The sequence below is a fragment of the Macrobrachium rosenbergii genome, chromosome 17 (assembly GCF_040412425.1).
Source record: "Macrobrachium rosenbergii isolate ZJJX-2024 chromosome 17, ASM4041242v1, whole genome shotgun sequence".
NCBI lineage: Eukaryota > Metazoa > Arthropoda > Malacostraca > Decapoda > Palaemonidae > Macrobrachium > Macrobrachium rosenbergii.
Genome location: NC_089757.1, coordinates 25,885,765 through 25,906,176, shown reverse-complemented (window position 1 = coordinate 25,906,176; position 20,412 = coordinate 25,885,765). Strand labels below are relative to the sequence as shown.

Below are 20,412 nucleotides of genomic sequence, written 5' to 3'. Positions count from 1 at the left end.
CCACAAGAGACCATGAGAACAGTTACAAACACATACACACACACACATATCAGATGGCAAAATTTGGAAGGAAAGTTAAGGTACACAGAGAGAGAGAGAGAGAGAGAGAGAGAGAGAGAGAGAGAGAGACTCAACAGTTTCACACGAATCCATAGTTGAGGAAAAGCTGCAGAATAAGAGAGGTTTGAATTACAATAAGCCAACAGCAAAATAAAATGTAAACTACATAAGCTCACGGTAAAAAAAAAAAATATGATTAAAAGTGATCCCTCAGACTGTTGCAACCTCAGCAAACATATTTCAGAGAGTGAGAGAGAGAAAAAAAAACATGCACTGCGACACTGATTCAACCAGAAGTGAAAAGGCAGATTAATTTAACAATGGTTATTATATTAAGTCTGAGAATAAGACTTGGTATTCAGGCTAGCCATCTTTTTTCTTGAGTGCGTTATCTAATCCAAATGTCCTACTTTCGCAAGCAGCACACTTAAGGACAGCCATTAAATAAGAATTTTCTTGACATGCTGACATTTTATCCCAGCCCTTGTTAAGAGCGTATAATTATTGGTATATGTTTTAATGATGCTGGAAAAATAAAAGTGCTACTCACTTTATACTATCACATGACAACAGAGCGTACGCTGCAAAAATACACTGAAGGTTTCATGAACATGCAGTAACTAAAGAAAAACTATGCACAAGCGCCCGTCCTCACACAAACACACACACAAACACAGCCAAAATGATTGAACTTTCTCTTTCGGCAACAACAGAAGCTGATTGTGTTTGTGCGTGCGAAGTTATTCTTAGCTACAATGGAAGGGCTCAGAGGTGAAAGTCTGGAAGAGAAAGCAATGGTTTCCAAAAGGCACAAAACGCTGACAAACGAGACGAGGGTCAGAAGAGGAATGGCCCCGAAATGACGGAAGAGCGGCCAGGGAGAAGGGGGAACGTGAAAAAATGGGGAATAAATATGAACGAGGGAAAGGAGAGGAGATGAAGAGGAGAAATGAACGAAGACGGGGGAGGAGGAAATATTGCTGGGGACCAACAACACGATATGGGAAACACGTGGGTGGCTCTAAAGGAACCAAATGGATGGCTGGGAGAGAGAGAGAGAGAGAGAGAGAGAGAGAGAGAGAGAGAGAGAGAGAGAGATGACTTTGGTGAAACACCTTTCATATAAAATAATGGAGGGTTCAGTCAAATAACAAAGAATATTTTCTATATCCTTATACCAGATCCAACGCAAATTTATATATGTATACACACACACTCACGCATACACACACCCACACACACGCACATACACACACACATATATATGTGTGTGTAAATAATTTTCACGTATTCTGTAAAATTTTTCATTCATTGAAATATTCATTATTTCATTCCTTTATTTATATGGTAACACACATATATATGTGTATATATATATATATATATATTTGTATATATATAAATATATATAATATATATAATATATATAAATAATATATATATATATATATATATATATATATATATATATATATATATATATATATATATATATATATATATATATATATTTCTCAACCCATCCACCACCGATCAAACCCATAAATAATAATTAACCTTTTGCCGTTCCCGTGATGTAATGCTAGAAGGGAAACCCCGTTACCTGGAACGGTGATGAACCGGGAAATTACAATACACGAATTGTTGCCTCGTTTTTACACCGTTCAATCAATTTGCGTAAATTGCTAACCTTTCACAGTGATGTTTGCCCATTCGATGAAAATGTGTTGACTAGTTTAATTTTAATCTGTTTTGCAAATCCGTACATATGGGCGGGGGAGGCACAATCGCCGTGTTTTCGTTTACCTCGGCGATGCGCAAACAGCCACAAAACAACGGCGGTCTGGCTAATGATGATAAAGTTATCATCATCATCATTCATCATGACTTTTCCTGGTTTTATGTTACAGATGAAAATAGAAGGCAGCACATCCCCAAAATAAACGCAATTACTAAAATAACGTAAACCCTGCAAGCCAACGATCGCTATTGGAATAGAGCATAGAATTTAGGCTTAAGGCCAAGCGCTGGGACCGTATAGGTCATTCAGCGCTGAAAGGGAAACTGGCAGTAAGAAGCTCTGAAAGGTGTAGCAGGAGGTAAACCTCGCAGCTGCACTATGAAAATTGTTAGAGAGGGTGGAAAGTCAGATGGAAGAAAGAGAATATGCACGGAGGTACAGTAAAAGGAATGAAAGAGGTTGCAGCTAGGGGCCGAAGGGATGCTGCAAAGACCCTTAAGTAATGCCTACAGTGCGCCACAGGGACAATTGCTATTATACGTGAAATGTTTGTTATTCTTTAAATAAATACTTCGGCGCACATATGCACGCTCACACACACTTGCACACACACACACACACATACACACACACAGATGAATTCCAAAGGCAAGATATTTTAAAACGGATGTGATACATATGGTATAAATAGGTAAGATTTCATGCCAGATATGCGTGAAAAACTGGAATGGAAATAAAGAGGCGTTTTCTTGTCCATTTAGAGAGAACTAAGCCAAATATGCATTTGCTAAATACAAAAAGAAACCTAATGATAAATATGTATGAGAAAAAGGCAAATATTCGAGGCGAACAGAGCATCTAATTATCAGTAAAAATTCATGTACGCAATATCACACCAAAACGGGGGTTTTGGGATTTCTCTGCCATCGCTTCCAAATTGCAAAATGGAACTAATCCTTCCGCCCTGTTTGAATCGGTTAGCCATACTCCCCGATATTTATCATTCAAGGGCGGAAATGTATTATCGCCGAACCATTTCGGCATCAGCAACCTTCAATTTCTCAATAACCGCTTTCCTGAGTTATCACAAGAGTTATCTGGAGATTAAAAGGCGGTGCTCGTGACAGCTCGTAACATGACCAAAGAGGGATTTAAATGTTTCAGGGAAGTATTATCGCCATGATCTGAATATGATATTTAGGCCAAAGGCCAAGCACTGGGACCCATGAGATCGTTCAGCGCTGAAACGGAAACTGACAGTAAAAGGTTTGAAAGGTGTAACAGGAGGGAAACCTCGCAGGTGCACTATGATTCAACTGTTAGGAGAGGTTGGAAAGTAAGATGGAAGGAAGAGAATATGAAAGGAGGTACAGTAAAAGGAACGAAAGGGGCTGCAGCTAGGGGCCGAAGGCACGCTGCAAAGAACCTTAAGTAATGCCTACAGTGCCCCGCACGAGGTGCACTGACAGTACTACCCCACTACGGGGACCATAAATCTGTCTGTAGATCCTACATTAAACGGTAAATGATGGTTATCCAGTCTATTTCAAAATGCAGTCGGTGTTATTTGCAGCATAATATTCATCACAATTTACACATTTATGCATGTTTATAAGATATTAGCAAATAAAAGTGGGCCACACAAACGGCGTATGTGTACATATAAACATTTTCGTTTAAAGCAGGAATTCTCTGTCCACAATCACAATGCCATCTCGTTGTTTTAACCTTTGCATTGCAATTACTTAAGTAACATCTCCATACGTATATATAAAGTTACATGAAATTTTATTATACATCTGAAAAAACTATTTTCTCCTTATTATATAATTGCTATAATATGCTCTCATTCACGGAACTTCTATCAGGAAAAGTCCGGCAGTGCGTGAGCATAATAATTAGCAATTTTTGTAAGCTAAAAAATATTAGATTTGGCTATAAATCCTCAAGGTAAAAGATACTTCTGAAAAATCTTGACTGAGTTTTAGACCGAGACCCCACGGCGACTGTGAGGAGACAATCTCTTTAAAATGTGAATATTATTTCAGGATCAACTGCTCATATGTTCTGGAGTCATTCAAGCATGAAGGCAAAGTTGACAAAAAGTTTACTTTAGCGCAGCTAAACAAAATAACTAAAAAAGAAGAAGAAGAAGAAGAAGAAGAAGAAGAAGAACAAGAACAAGAACAAGAACAAGAACAAGAGAGAGAGAGAGAGAGAGAGAGAGAGAGAGAGAGAGAGAGAGAGAGAGAGCAGCTCTTTTGTAATCCTAAAAATGAACATAAACCTCAAACAAAAGAGAGAGAGAGAGAGAGAGAGAGCAGCTCTTTTTATAATCCTAAAAATGAACATAAACCTGAAACAACAGAGAGAGAGAGAGAGAGAGAGAGAGAGAGAGAGAGAGAGAGAGAGAGAGAGAGAGCATCTCTTTTGTAGTCCTAAAAATGAACATAAACCTAAAACATTCTCCTCAGTTTAGTAACCAAAGAAACAGCGAGAAAAAAATGGACAGATGCATGTGCCGACATCAGTTCCTTTTGTTATTTTGACACCAATAAAATAAAGGAAACGAAATAAAAAAACAAACACTCTTCATAAAATAAAACAGTTTTGCATTAACGGTAAACTTTAAACCAATGATATGGCAATAAAATACCCAAATATCTGGGTCCAAAGAACCCAGCGAAAATAGATAGACAGGTAGATACATAGACTGCAGGAGATATTTTCTTTCCCTGTTACCTGAGTGCCAAGAGATGTTAAGAAGTATCTGTTACCCTCGTTCCCCCTCAGGAACACCTCCCCCCCTCCCTCACCTGGCCAAACGACATGTGGGCCAAAGATCTTTAAACACAATGCGAATTAAGACGAGGCTTTCTCTCTATTGGCAAAGGCGACCGAAGGGACTTGTCGGGCCAAGTACACGCGCGCGCGCACACACACATGCACACATACATACATACACACACACACAGAAACGCGCACATGCTCTCTCTCTCTCTGTCTGTCTGTCTGTCTCTCTCTCTCTGCATATATTTTAGTGTAAGTCTCTGGCTATTTACTTCTTGTTTTATATATCTACAAATAAACTACTTTTTTTTCATCATTATTTTTAAAAACAAAATTCCGAGTGCTACGCTTTGTACCTACGTCCTATTTCTTCGCGTTTTTTTTTATTCTTGTACTTGTTCAGTACTGAATTCCCAATTTAATTACTGTTCATAGTAAGCTTTTACGCTTTTAATTCGGACAACGCACATCACAGATATTTCTGTTCTTCAAATTCCTACAGAAATGGAAGAGGAAGGTAAAAGTGAAGAAGCGAAAGGCAATTTTTACCCTAAGATTTACTATCTTACTACAACGATATCAGTTTTCCTAACATCTTTTCTTCGTCAATCATTAGTACAATTAATTCTTATAGGATCCAATGAACTGGTTTAAAAGCAAACTGGGTTTGCTGATGTGAGTTACTGAACTGCATTGAGATCTAATCAACAGGAGGTTTGTGCTTGCAAACTCAGGTACTATCTATTCAGATCAGTTTTGGTGAAGCAAGCGATAAATGAAAGTCCGCACTTTTTCTACGGTTTCCAGACACACCTGTGAAATAAGGTGTTAATTAATTTAGGTCTGTTTATGCCTCTTTGCATGATACTAATCTCTTTGATGGTCGCCGATAAGAAAAAACCGATTTAATCAATTACAACTAATGCCTGTTTGTAAACTTTGATGTAATTAAAATCTAGGTGTATTGATGCCTGCTTTTAAACTAATTTTATTGCATTACCTAAAGCTTTTCAGTGCATATTTTTAAACTTCTGCTTGATTACGCTTATTCATAAACAACGCAGTAATAAAATTAATTTCTTGGTACATACAGTTTCTGTACTGACAACCAAATAGCACCAAATTTCAGGTGACTGAAAATCACATACTGCATCTATTAAAACAAACTATACTAGATCCTATGCTGATATCTTTAACATGTTGTAATTTGACCGGTCCAAGATGGATTTACTTGTGTAAAAAACATCAACTATATTTACGTAAAAATTAAGAAAATGGAAAGATATTTTTATTCCTTATTATTTGATTTGCAAAAGCTCATATGATATATCACTAACAAGAGACGACTGTGATGGATACAGCCTAAGTGTTTGATTCCACAGGTTAAGGTCAAGACCAAGGTCACAAACTTTATGTAGTGGGGGAAAAAAAAAAGAATCTCTCAGGGGATGAAAAGTCGTAGAAGGAATCTATAATACTGGGTGAGTAAACTTCTCATCAACAGTAAAGCCACTCGACTTACCAAAGGTTCTTTACAGCCCTTGACGCTGAGTACATGTTGCCGCATTTGTATGACCTCTCACCACATTAAAAAAAAAAAAAAGTGACAAATGCGCCGGTTTCTCCAGCGTAATCGAGTTTTCTGTACATCGTATAATCAAGGCCACCGAAAATAGATCTATCTTTCGGCGGTCTCGGTATAATGTTGTATGAGCCGCAGCCCATGGAACTTTAACCACGGCCCAGTGGTGGCATGGCCTATATCGTTGCCAGACGCACGATTATGGCTAACTTTTACCTTAAATAAAATTAAAAACTACTGAGGCCAGAAGGCTGCAATTTGGTATGTTTGATGAATGGAGAGTGGATGATCAACATACCAATTTGCAGCCCTCTAGCCTCAGTAGTTGTTAAGATCTGAGAGCGGACAGAAAAAGGGCGGACAGCCAAAGCCGGAACAATAGTTTTCTTTTCAGGAAACTAAAAGGAAGGGAAACATGATGTGAGAAAGAAGTGTGGTGTATTCAACGCTAAAGCAATTCTCCTCGTATTTGATAATTTACTTACATTTTTATCTCTTTATTTATTTGTTAATGTATTTTTTCTTTACTAACTGATCTCTTCTTTCTGTATTTCCTATTATCTTCTGTAACTTCTTTCAAATGAACAACATATTCTTTGGAAGCTTGAATTTCGAATGGCCCCTGTGGGCTTGTTCCACATGAATAGGGTTTATCTTATGAATAATAATAATAATAATAATAATAATAATAATAATAATAATAATAATAATAATAATAATAATAATGGAGGTATAGGATTAGAAGAACGTGCTTACCATTTTCACGAAATTTATCGTCTTTCATAAAAAATATTTGGTAGGAATGAAAAAAAAAAGATGGTATACAATTTACACGAGAAACTTTTAACCGAGGTCATTTCAGCAAAATAATAACAGAAAATAATAAAATACTTAAATAATAAAAATAAAATGTAGTACACCGGTGGAACACACAAACATAAAAACACGCAGACCTGGAAATTTAATTTAAGCCCTTCCGAGAATCCTCATTCCAGTTTTCCAAACTGGAATTCATGGAATCATGGTCCCAAATGAAACCTTACGTTGGTTTAACGCCGAATGAGTTTTGAATTAACCAAGTTAATTAGTTACTGACTTTTAATATCAATAAACAGGTGAGTTTTGCTGGAAATGCGGGCGCGCGCGCGCTCGAGAGAGAGAGAGAGAGAGAGAGAGAGAGAGAGAGAGAGAGAGAGAGAGAGAGAGAGAGAGAGAATTCTATATTTTAGGAAAATAATGCTGAAAATTCACTATAAATACAGAGATTTGTAATATTCCTGTGGCTTATCGAATACTATAATATGCATTGTATCATAAAAAAAACTAGCAGAAATGAGAGGAAAATCTAAAAATATGAAAAAATATTTAAAGAAATGACGAGAGAGAGAGAGAGAGAGAGAGAGAGAGAGAGCCGAGCCATAATGCATGCAAATTATTAGACCTAAAACTCCCGAATGTGAAATAAATAATCACATGGTGTTTACGGCTGAGAAAGCTGAAGAAGATTCGAAAATAATGAGGAGAAAGAGAGAGAGAGAGAGAGAGAGAGAGAGAGAGAGAGAGAGAGAGAGAGAGAGAGAGATATGGATAATGCTAGGACGTCCACACAAATCCTCTGATACAGAATACCACATATTGTTCTAAAAAACGTTATTGAGCTAACACCAAGTATAATAAGTAAAATAAGAACCTTCTGCTATAATGATATGCGACAGCTGACAGGAGCTGGCTTCCCTCATCTTTCTGATTACCTTAGTTTGCTTATTTGAGGATGCTGTGAGAAATTAAAAGAATTCAGTTTTTAAAATGGTATACCAACAGGAGTATCCTTCCGTGAAAATTAACTTGACGAACACCCGATGAAAGGAATATATCGAAAACCAAGTTCTCCATAGAGAATCAGTTCTAAGCTGTAACTGCTGGCATAAAAATCCCAAACTACATGTCGCTAAAAAGATTCGTAATTTTGCTTCGTGGCAAAATAAATTTATGTCCGTAATACTTCATTTTAGCAAATATTTGTTTTACAGCTAATTGTGTTTAGCTAACTTCGACTCGTCCTATTTTTACCATTTTTAAATTTTTTCTAGCATGTCTTAATAAATAACAATTATCGAGTTTTAAAATGAATGACATAGCATGAAAAATCACTTTGCACAGATCGTTAAAAGAGAACTATTGCTACGCTCAAAACAGTCAACATGAGTTGGGTGTACCTCGATCGGGGTGCCGAACACCAAGAAACAATTATACAGACAAACTCTGAGTTTTATATAATATTAATATATATCATTGGACACAACAGCAGTCCCAAGTAAGTAGCTGTGTTGTGGTCCTGTTCAATTAGAATGTGCTCCTCCATCACCCATTCTTGTCCTTGCTAAAATTCGCTCATACGTCTATTAAGCGATTTTCGCAACCCTTTCCCAAGCATGTTCGATTTCTCAACACGAAGGGGCGGCGGCAACTGACAGAGGGTCCCTGTGCAACTGCAAACAAATGTGACCCGAAATGAAGCTTTTTTATTTTCCTTACTTGTCGGGAGCACGCAAACAGACAAACTGGAAAGCAACGGCTTTTGACAGGTCTTTTAATTGCAGGCGTCGTCGTCTGAGCACAATATAATAATTCAATAATTGCTTTTGGATTTCCCAGTTACTTGGCATATCTTCCGTCAAGTTTTCAAAGATGTCATTTGGGATGGCTCTAAATTTCATGACAAGCATCGCTACAGACTGAGAGCGGGAATGTGAATATATCTAGTTCATGATTTTGAGATAAATCTCAATAATTTTTTTAGTATTAATTTTCTTCATTTCAGTTTTTCTTACACATAAACTACACAAATAACTGATCTCAGCGGCTTCATCCACTTTATTTTCATTTGTATTCAACATCCACTTCCACCTCCGTACAGGCGTTAGCTCAAGCATTCTTTCATGCTGTAGATTAGCCATCTAGGCTTTCAAGGACGCTACTAGTTTCTCTTCCTAATCCTTTGCACAAATCTTGCTCTCTCTCTTGCTTCACCTATTCTCTGACTTGTCTCTTCTCATATTCTAAAATCAGTCATTACATTCACTCCCAAATACATGTAAATATCAACCACTTCCATTCTTCCATCAATTGTAATATTCTATAATAACATTTGTTACCATCCTCCTAGTTTCCATTTAGCCTCGTCACTTTACTCTTGCTCACAATTACACTCAACTTTGTCCTGTTGTTAATGCTTTCGAACTCTCATTAATTAATGCGGTATTATATATTTACGTCAAACGGTTTTCTTACCGATGACTGGAAAACTTGTAACAAACATTTTCTAAGTTCTATCAAATTTAAAGACGTATCTAACAGAAACTGCTCATTTGAAAATGAAAATTAACTTCCTTACTGGACGTATAAAACAGTAGAGGTAACACTGCATTATAGTAGCAATAATAACAGCAATACTAGCAGATGACCACTCTCCAATCAGTCTTCTTTCCCACTCATAAGCAACAGGAATCGTCATCACTGTGATTAGGATGATCTGTGTTCAACGACAGGAAAAAAAAAAAACTTTTATTCCGTCACCGTGAACGCAAAACGGACCCACCCCCCAACCAATCTTATCCCCGAAAGAGTTCCCCACTAAGGTAGGGTTCGATGCTCGAATCTGCTACAGAAGGACCAAACAGTTTCGGCACGAGAAGAATTCGGAGAATCTGGGATGCCTGGTTTGAGGGAAGGGAAGGGAAGGGAGGGGGGTGTGGTAAGTGGGGTAAGGGGAGGGGGGGGGGTTAAGGAGGGATGGGTCTGTAGCAAACGGGAAATAACCTAGAAGCAAAAGAAAGGGTAGAAAAGAATATTAGTGGGAAGGAAAGGCTAAGATAGAGAACACCGACCTCCGATTTGCTCTGCGTTGTACATCTTTGTTAGGGAGGCGGGCCTCCTCAATAAATTTGAAACTGTACACATGTGCAGTATGTGTATGTATCGATAGTATACAGTATGTGAATAGATGTGATTATACAGTACACACACACACACACTCACACACATATATATATATATATATATATATATATATATATATATATATATATATATATATATATATATATATATATATATATATATATATATATGTGTGTGTGCGTTTGTGTTTAGATATTTGTCATATAACACTACTTTTTAAAGTGATTTACTTACGCTTTAAGTTTCATTTTTAAAATTTATTACAGCGTCAATAACCTAGGTGTCGTGACGCCAGTTTTAGTAAATATAATCGATCAATCAATCACAAACCCTACGAGCTTTGGGAAGTGATTGTCGCTGATCGATGTGGGTGGTACAGAAAGCACGCAAGCAAACCCCATCTCTTACTCTGTAATTATGTGTGTATGTATGAGTGCATGTATATAATATATATAGATATATACTTTACATACATAACTATATTATATATATATATATATATATATATATATATATATATATATATATATATATATATATATATATATATATATATATATATATATATATATATATATATATATATATATATACAGAAGTGTCTGCAGGGAGAGATCCTAGTAGATTTTTAAAAGACCTAAGTGATGTTGGCAGCGTTGTCCAAACAAAACGAGCGAGAGGAATGCGCCCAACGACCATTATTTTACACGGGATGTGAATGGGTCTCGCAATGACCTCCATTAGTGAATGAATAAATAAAAATGAGTCCCGGGACTCCAGCCAACAGGATTATCCGGCATCGTGAATAAAATAATAAGATCAGACGCGTTCCCCGATGTAGCGCAGATTAAGACGTTGAGTGGGTAATGGCATCCATACCTGATGACGATATAGCGTTTCCTGTAAAATAATACCTTGGGCATAACCTGTTTTTATAACGTGAATTACAGGGATGAGAAGTGTAAACAGGAAAATGAGTGGTCTGAGGAACACAAGTGTCTGCAAGAAAATGCTCTTGATTATAAATGAAGGGAAGAGACGATAAATTATTCGTTGGGGGAAATGATGACGGTCATTATGAAATGGGAATTATCTGGATATGCCCGAGAAGTACAAAATATTCTGAGAATTGAATATGAAAAAAAAGAAAACTTTTGAAGGAGATTTCACACGCACGCATAAGTATATATATAAGCATATATGTATACACACATACACACAGACACACACAGATATATATATATATATATATATATATATATATATATATATATATATATATATATATATATATATATATATATATCATTAAAATATATACACACATTTTTAAATTGCAGAATAGTAGTTAATAACTTTCTTCACAATTCTTTCAAACTGACGGAAAGACTTTTTGTCTTACATACGCAGTTGGAAAAGTAAAGGTCTTATACTGTAAACCCAGAACAAGTGAACTTTATTTATATAAGCTGTTAAGTAGAAATTCAAGAAATCAGCTAATCAGAGGATAGGTATAGGGATTTGAGGGAATGACAAGCCAAATTAGAGACGTTGTTAGCTTACAACGGAGAACTGTTCTCTCTCTCTCTCTCTCTCTCTCTCTCTCTCTCTCTCTCTCTCTCTCTCTCTATCTGAGTGTCCAACTGATCCCGTAATCGTTTCAAAGTAGGTCATGTAAATATCTCTTATCGTAGGGTGGTCGACACCCTTTCCTCTTTGATATATAAGACCTCGAAAATGGAGAGGAATACAGGTGCTGTCTATATCCAGGTCAATCATCTTCGTTCCTGCTATCAATAGATCTCTCGTGAGACGGATGCTGTGCTTTTCCCGGTAGTGCCGTTTGATGGCGCAGTCCTGAAGGTGGCTGGTCAGGTTCTTCAACAAGCGGGTGTTACTTATCTTTGTATAAGAGGGTTGCTGACCCCACATTCCTCACATTTGCAGTGACATTTATGAAGTAGGTTCTTAGGAGTTCGGTGAGCGGTGGTTAATTTAAAGTTTCGTCCTTTTTTTTACGGTATTTATATCCGTCCTACTGGCAGCATGATGGACGTTCGCAGTTGTTATCTCCATTCCAGTTCAACTTTGTTCGTTTTTCTTGCTGATCGCAGACCTTGTACAAAAAAAAAAAAAAAAAAAAATCTGTTCTCCTTTCTGTATTAATTTTTTCCGTGAAAACATGACCGTGTAGGTCCGGAGACGTCTGGCTTAATAACTTCATAAGAAAAATATGAATAGACTACATAAAAAATTATTGAGTAACTCCTCAATAAACTAGAACCTGCATCTCCAAATAAATATTGGAGATAAAAGGCATTTCCGCTAACTTCAAAGGACTAATTGAATTGAACTGAATTGAACTGAATATAGAATTTAGGCCAAAGGCCAAGCACTGGGACCTATGAGGTCATTCAGCGTTGAACTTCAAAGGATTAAGAACAACATACATAGGTATATCATCAACAGCTCATTCAATTGTCACTCCAACAATCCAGGAAGAGTCTCTATTTCAATTATAACACTAAGGCAAGCGATCATCCCTGTAACAAATAATTTAGCTTGAACCAAGCATGTGTGGTAAATCCTGCAATAAGAATGACTTTCTAGACAACAAGGTATTTCCTTGTTGAACTCTGCAGTGTAATTAAATATTTGGATGAACACTGGAGATACTAGCTCTCGAGAGCAGCAGTACAGGATGTTGGAGACGTGTACTGTGCTCAGTTTAATTTTATCTCTGATGATTTTATGGAGATAAGAAAATACACCTTATGAAATGATCATACTCTCTATTTAAATACGTATGTATTTACAGATATCAATATAAATACAAAGATACGATTTTTGATGTTATTAATTACTTCATACAGAATCGTATACAAACAGCAATCATGAAGTACAACTGAACCATATAAATTTACAACAAAAACTGAATACCAATGCTAAAACGAGTAAAATGACAACAAACTGTTTATTAAAAATTCATCTGGCACACGGAAGATACGTAACGCCTTCAATCCACTGAAAATTTCGTATTAATGAGTGTCGTAAATGAACCTTCTCTGTAGTCCCACTGAGATACAAAGGGCTTAAGTGTAGACGGCATCTGACATTTCTAAAGTTGGCACCTATCCAGGTACTACCCAACAGAAACGCTATTGTACTGACTACATTCACAACATATCAAGATCACAGTTACTTCCCCTCAGACCAATATCACTTGTTTGAATTTCCAGCATGCAAGAAATTCATTTCATTCTGTCTAAAACCTAAACACGGAATGCTGTTGCAGTTTTCTGACGAAGCTTGCTAAAATACCCTTAATATGCAAAATGGAAAATCAGTTCATTTTTACTTATGATTCAATAATAAGCCTGACTCAACATCTATTCCTATTTTATATTTCCAAAGATTTACACCTTATACTCTATTTGCAATAATCCCAAATCTAATAAAATTCCCCTTTATCCTAAAATTTCATGCACCATTTCTCTAATAACTTTGCATTGTAAGATCTTATTATTCTCGTTATCATAACAAAATATACCTCTTACCATTCATTATGAAAATGAACCGTTCATCGGTTGGCCACAATAAATGTATAAAGTATTTTCATGCTAGCATCTGAACGATGGAACGAAAGCACGTTTTCAAAATCCAAATATTTGATGAGACCTACTGCATATTCCATTTCCCTCCCAGCTAATCAGCAAACCTCCTCTTTCGCTAACCATTCCCATCTGAATACCGTCAACGCCCCCTAGGTATTGACCTCGATTCCAAAAGGTATTACCCATCCCAAAGGGAACCAACTGGAATCTACCGAACTAAACCGTCCGACCCCATTAGGGCTTCAGCCTCCCAGAGGCGATCTAATCAGAGATTCTTTGGGATTCGGGTCGACCTCATTAGTGTTTATCCCACTTTAAAGCCATTGCACCTTAAATGATGAAGCTATTAAAACCTTACAGATCCAAGCGGCTGAACTCTCTTTGATTCCTGGACTGGCTATTTTAGTGGAGTTTGATATAAAATAAATTGGAAATGGAAGGATATGGAATATTAGAGTCAAGTGTGTATTTCCGGGTTAGGAGGGCAGCAGTGGTAAATGGATACGTTATAGTCTCTTTACACACACATATACACACATAAGTATATATATATATATATATATATATATGTGTGTGTGTGTGTGTGTGTGTGTGCACAAAGTTAGATTAGTTTAAATAAGATTTTCCATATTTCACAATCGTGCCTACATTATTACAGTTAATTCTTTGTTGATTCATGTTATTCAGATGGCTGTGTTTACACATATCAAATTGAGTTTCAGTTAGAAGAAATGTTTAATTTAAGGTTCATTTTATGTTCTCACTTACAATAAGACGAAACGATAAGAACTGAAATGACCCCAGTCATGACCATGCAAATTCCTCTAACACGATCCGTTTTTTTCGTTCACAGGCGAGACGGACAGCGCCGCCAGGTTCTTAGGCCATGTCCCGCGAGAAGACTATCAACCTGAGACCATGGACAGAGACCTTCCCGACTACGACTCGGACGTCAAGATTCCCGGGAGACACTACCCGAAGCTCCCTTACCAAAACCCTTACTTAGAAAACGAGCAGGACAACTTCCACACTCCCCACCACAGCCATCACACCCATCACCACACCTCTAATTACAACCACCACCACAACGGTGATCAAAATCACAATCACCACCAAAACTCTCACCACAACAATCACCACCACCAACCCGTGACCCCCGTCATGGCGTACGGGGTCAGGAGAGACCCCAGTGGCTCCACTTTCAGCAGACAGAGTCACTTCCCCAACTTCGACAGCAACTTCAACAGAGAGGAGCCAGCGGATTACCTGGACGACACGCGCGCTGTCGCAGCGGACGGCGCCGGCGGACATCGTCTCGCAGTCCCGTATGGCGGGAAGCTAGGTCCTCCTTCAACCACTCCTCACCCAGCGAGCCCCAGTTTCGACAGGAATACGGCCAGAAGTCTCACCGTGCAATCCGGGAAAACTGCCAAATTAGTTTGCAGAGTTCTAAACGTTGGAGATAAGTCGGTGAGTACCAGATTCCATTACCTCCAAAGAAGTATCTTCTCCTTTCTTCATGAAAATACGAGCTGTGGGATACTTTATTTTTACAATGAATGATTCAGTTCCCTTATTTGTTAATGTAATGAATTTTTTAAAATGTAGGTTTAGATACAAAAAGTTTTCTTTCGAATACCATTTCGTCCCCCGAAATACCAACCTCCAAACATCAAAGGTCACCATGCCGCAATACCCCCTGAGCTCTCACCAATAATCAATAGCTAAATGCAACAACTAGTGAATTTTGAGGGCCAAATTGCCCAGACAGGCTTAAATACTTATTTTCATTTACAAGAATCCCTAGGAAATGTCTCCCTACGGGTAAAGAACAACTGCTCTTTAAAACCATAGCAGTTCATATAACCTTATTTATACTTATATATGCAAGAAATAAAAATTATTTTGAACACAGACGGTAATGGGACGAGAAACATTCTTAGGTTTAGCGATCTATTTATCTCCTGCTTTATCACACACTTCATCCTCTTCATGATTATCGTCGTCTAACTTGACTGATATTCGAATCGACATAATGCCTAACAAAGGTTCTATGGACGTGCAACGGTGGATCTGCAGCTGAGCATACAGTATTTTCATTCATATTTATTTCTTAGGTTCATCCCGGATTCATATGTTTGATAATGAAAGTGATAGACTACTGTATAGACTTCACTGATACCAAGCACATTTAAAAAAGAATTTTGGTATAAAAAATATAGTTATACCTCAGAAACAGAGACAAATATCTCCGATAAATATCATGCATGACACCTGCAAACACACACACATATACAGACATATATATATATATATATATATATATATATATATACATATATATATAATATATATATATGTATGTATATATATATGTATGTATATATATATATATATATATATATATATATATATATATATATATATATATAGAGAGAGAGAGAGAGAGAGAGAGAGAGAGAATCTCTCTCTAGGAACAGGTCAGTTTAATTCCTCGAAGGATGCTGTTGTTAAGACCTGGAAGGAGGAAGCGCGACTCTTTAGAATTTATATTAAACCAGACGGAAAGGAGATCACGGAGAACAAATGCAAAACAGGAGCCTAAGCGCACAATCCCTGAAGTAATATTGGAAACAATTCAGTGTTTCAGTTTTCCAAACATATATTTGTACCAATGTTCCTGTATCAAATTTTTTATACCTTCTGCTATTACTATATATATATATATATATATATATATATATATATATATATATATATATATATATATATATGTATATATATATGTATATATATATATATATATATATATATATATATATATATATATATATATATATATATATATATATATATATATATATATATATATATATATATATATATATATATATATATATATATATATATATATATATATATATATATATATATATATATATATGCTGCTATATATAGACAGATTCGTCACAAGTTCCACATGACATTTTCATATGCTTTCTATATATTTTTTAAAAAATCTCAATGTATATAAAGTGAATAAAGTGCCGGCTTTACAATCAAGAAAATGAAAACCGTCGTGAAGGCTCACATTCGCAAGGAGACAAACAAGAATGAGACGCGAACGTCCGGACAATGGACAATGGAGATGTCACACTGGACACTGGACGCCGCAGAGATATGAAAAGGGAAAGTGACATGTAAATGGCAGCAGCGAATTCAATTTGCATGAACGAAGCTATTGGATCGCTTTACTGTAAAGTGCTATTGACAAGTCATTTGGGTCACCTTGACCTGCGGCAGGAAACTGTCAGATACAAAATCCTTGTTGCTCCAGAAAGTGTTATCTCAGTGAACAAATACCATATACCTTTTGAACTCAAACATCACAATATTTAATATTGTCATCGTAACAAAATTGAAGTATAAATTTACACATGAACATTTGATTCAATTACGTTTAAAGACAAATAACTGAAATAAATAGGATATTATTCTAACTTCAGCACCGATAAAGCCATATTAAGCAATGGAGCTTTACATAATCTGCAGTATACTATATGTTACAGGCAGATAGCGAAACCAGGCATTTCGCGAACTGCTTGAAATTTCAGACATGCACTTAGGGACAATTGATCGCCCCAGAGCTAGCACTAAACACGGCGAAACAGAGACTCACCTACACTGTTTCGCCGTGTTTAGTACTAGCTCTTGGGGGATCAAATGTCCCTAAGTGCAGTTCCCTATCTGGCTGAAATTTCGGGCAGTTCCTGAAATGCCTGGTTTTGCTAACTGCCTGTAACATATATAACGAAATCATCTGTATGTCTGTATGTTCACTAAACCCCTAAAGTATGAATAAAAAAACTTGAATCGTCAAAAGGATAGGAACATATAATTTCATTTTACTCAATTTTGGGAACCATAAGCTGTCAGGAGCCAAAAATGCATTAAAGTAATAATGATTACCATTATCGTTTTCTCTAGAAGTAAAAAAATCAATGAAATTTCCGTAGATTTTCCCAGCACATCTCGCGTTTTTACTCTAAAAAAAGTATCATAAAGGCTATTACTGAGTTTAGCCGTAATTTTTCTAAAAAAAAAAAAGGTACGCAATTTTTTCCTGTGGTATAAAAGGCGTCGGCACCGAAAGTATGCTAATTGCAAAACAAGATGTAAAACGAAAATAAAATTCACATTCGGATTCAGTCCAAAGTGCACACGACCCAACTTAAACCACACAGTCACGGGGCAACGTAAAACGCCAAATTGGATTTTACCATACACCCATTTGGCGATCAATGCGCACCAACGTCAGACTAACCATAGCCATAACCAATTTGTAATGTAATGTACCGACATTGAGATTGAACATACACCAGTTTAGTTTACAAAAGTCTGACGTGAAATGCAACTTACTCGCCATAACACTGCTGGGTAAACATCAACATACGGGTACTAGTTGCTGAGCTAAAGACGAGGGGTTACTCGTACAGGTTCTCCCGTTCTGAATTCAACCATGTAAGCTTTCTTTCATTGCTAGTAGAACCCGTTATTGATTTTATAATCGATCCCTTAAACACTATGACCTAAGGTTATCTTTATTTAGCGACCTCATAAATAAAACTATAAAGGTTTTTGTACAGCGCTAATACTGTGAGAAAAGTGGAAAAAGCATATTTTAAACAAAATCCCCTACATCATAGGATACATTTGTTCATTACTTCCTAAGGAACGGAATGGAATATAGGGTTTAGACCAAAGGCCAAGCACTGGGACCTATGAGGTCATTCAGCGCTGGAAAGAAAATTGAAGGTAGGTAGGTTTTAAAGGTGTAACAGGAGAAAAACCTCGCAGTTGCACTTTGAAATAATTGTTCGGAGAGGGTGGGTAGCAAGATGAAAGAGATAATATGAAAGGAGGTACAGTAAAAGGAATGAAAGGGGCTGCAACTCGGGGCCGAAGGGACGCTGCGAAGAACCTTTAGTGATGCCTACAGCGCACCCCGTGAGGTGCACTGACGGCACTATCCCCCTACGGAGACTGCTTCCTAAGAATAACACAGATATCGTTGACACATTAGTCATCAGTTTAAAAGATTCATCTCTTTCCCTACATCGTGTGTGCTTACACACAAACACAGAAAACAGTTTTACTTTGTCCTTTGCAATACAGGACTTTAAAACAAAACGAATTCAAAACGGGGTACTGGGTGATAATGAAATATCGCATTGACGATGAAACACTGTATATAGTACACTGTGCAAACAATGCAAACAATAGTCTATTAGACTGAATGAGCGAATCAAATGGAAAATTGAAATGATAACAATCAAATAACAGCGTAAAAAAGGAATATCCATTAAGGTCTGACCCTTCTTCTCCGCCTCTGTATTTTCCACTTTCATCAACACCCTCTTTATTACTTCCCCTCTTTGTCTTTTTATATTATTTGCTTTTTTTTTTTGAAGGGGTTGGAGATCGCGTGTTCTGTCGTCATGAGTGGTTCAACAATAAGACGTCAGCTAAAAAGTCCGCAAGACAGTTGGTGTGGGTTTATATAAATTACTACTGTTGCTATTTCTAAGAGTAGTTTTATTAGTGATTAATTGGCTTAATAGTAAGAATAATGTTTGTAAAACGAATAAAGACAAGTCGTAAACAGAAGTACTAAAGACTATGTTATGATATGAGACGATCGATAAGTTTTATGATAGCAGTTATCAGAAAATAGTTGTCCTAATCCCAATTCAAGTTCGATCGTCTGAACTAGTGACCAACTTCTCTTGAGACAAATATTTATATAGAGAGGATAAACCTTTACATGCAATAAAAATATCATGATCAATCTGTAACACACCTTGATATTTCTGATAAAAAGTGAGGGAGTAGGCCGGAAGTGAATGAGTTTCAACAGAAAATAACCTGTAAGCAGTTTAATGAAGAAGGAAATTTTGGTGTGAGGACGAGAAATGAGAGATGGGAAATTCTGGATCATTTTTGCTCCAAGCAATGAGATAAAAACTTCAGAACGCAAAAGGCGAGAAGCCCCCGTAGGGGTGTAATGCCATCATTGCACCTCGTGCGGTGCACTGTAGGCATTACTTAAGGTTGTTGGCAACGTGCCTTCGGCCCCTAGCTGCAACCCCTTTCTTTCGTTTCTTTTACTGTACCTGCTTTCATATTCTCTTTCTTCCAATCTTACTTTCCACCCTCTCCTAACAATTGATTCTTAGTGCAACTATAAGGTTTTCCTCCTGTTACACCTTTCACACCTTTTACTGCCACTTTCCGTTTCAGTGCTGAATGACCTTACAGGTCCCAGTGCTTGGCCTTTGGCCTAAATTCTATATTCAATTCAATTCATAAGGCGAGAAGCGATCTGAGACTCATAGACACAGCAAAACTTATCCCAACCATTCAGCGGGTCACACCTGTTTTTTCCCACCCACTTACAGAATCAATTTCATTGACATCAGCCGTTCATTCCCTCCATTTGCCTTTGCACAGCCGAAAACTCATTTTTCCCCTTTTACCTGGAACGTAATTGCACCCCATCCCTTCGTCCCGACCATTTTCCCTTTTTAATCATCTAGCACTCTTTGCTCTCAATTAATCAAATCTTCACTTTCTCATTTCCACGGACACTCCCTTTTGTCTTTCCC

General features: G+C 37.0%; 2 protein-coding genes across 4 annotated transcripts in view; one reads left to right on the top strand and one right to left on the bottom strand.

Moving 5' to 3' along the window:
• The window catches only part of LOC136847800 (uncharacterized), a 298,449-nt gene that overhangs the window by 146,166 nt on the left and 131,871 nt on the right, over window positions 1–20,412 (bottom strand). The window lies entirely within an intron of this gene.
• Window positions 1–20,412, top strand: part of LOC136847798 (uncharacterized) — a 162,356-nt gene that overhangs the window by 114,013 nt on the left and 27,931 nt on the right. For both annotated transcript variants that reach the window (XM_067119705.1, XM_067119706.1), the window contains exon 2: window positions 14,601–15,217. In XM_067119705.1, the coding sequence (XP_066975806.1) occupies window positions 14,601–15,217 (617 nt within the window). The remainder of the gene's footprint in view (window positions 1–14,600; window positions 15,218–20,412) is intronic.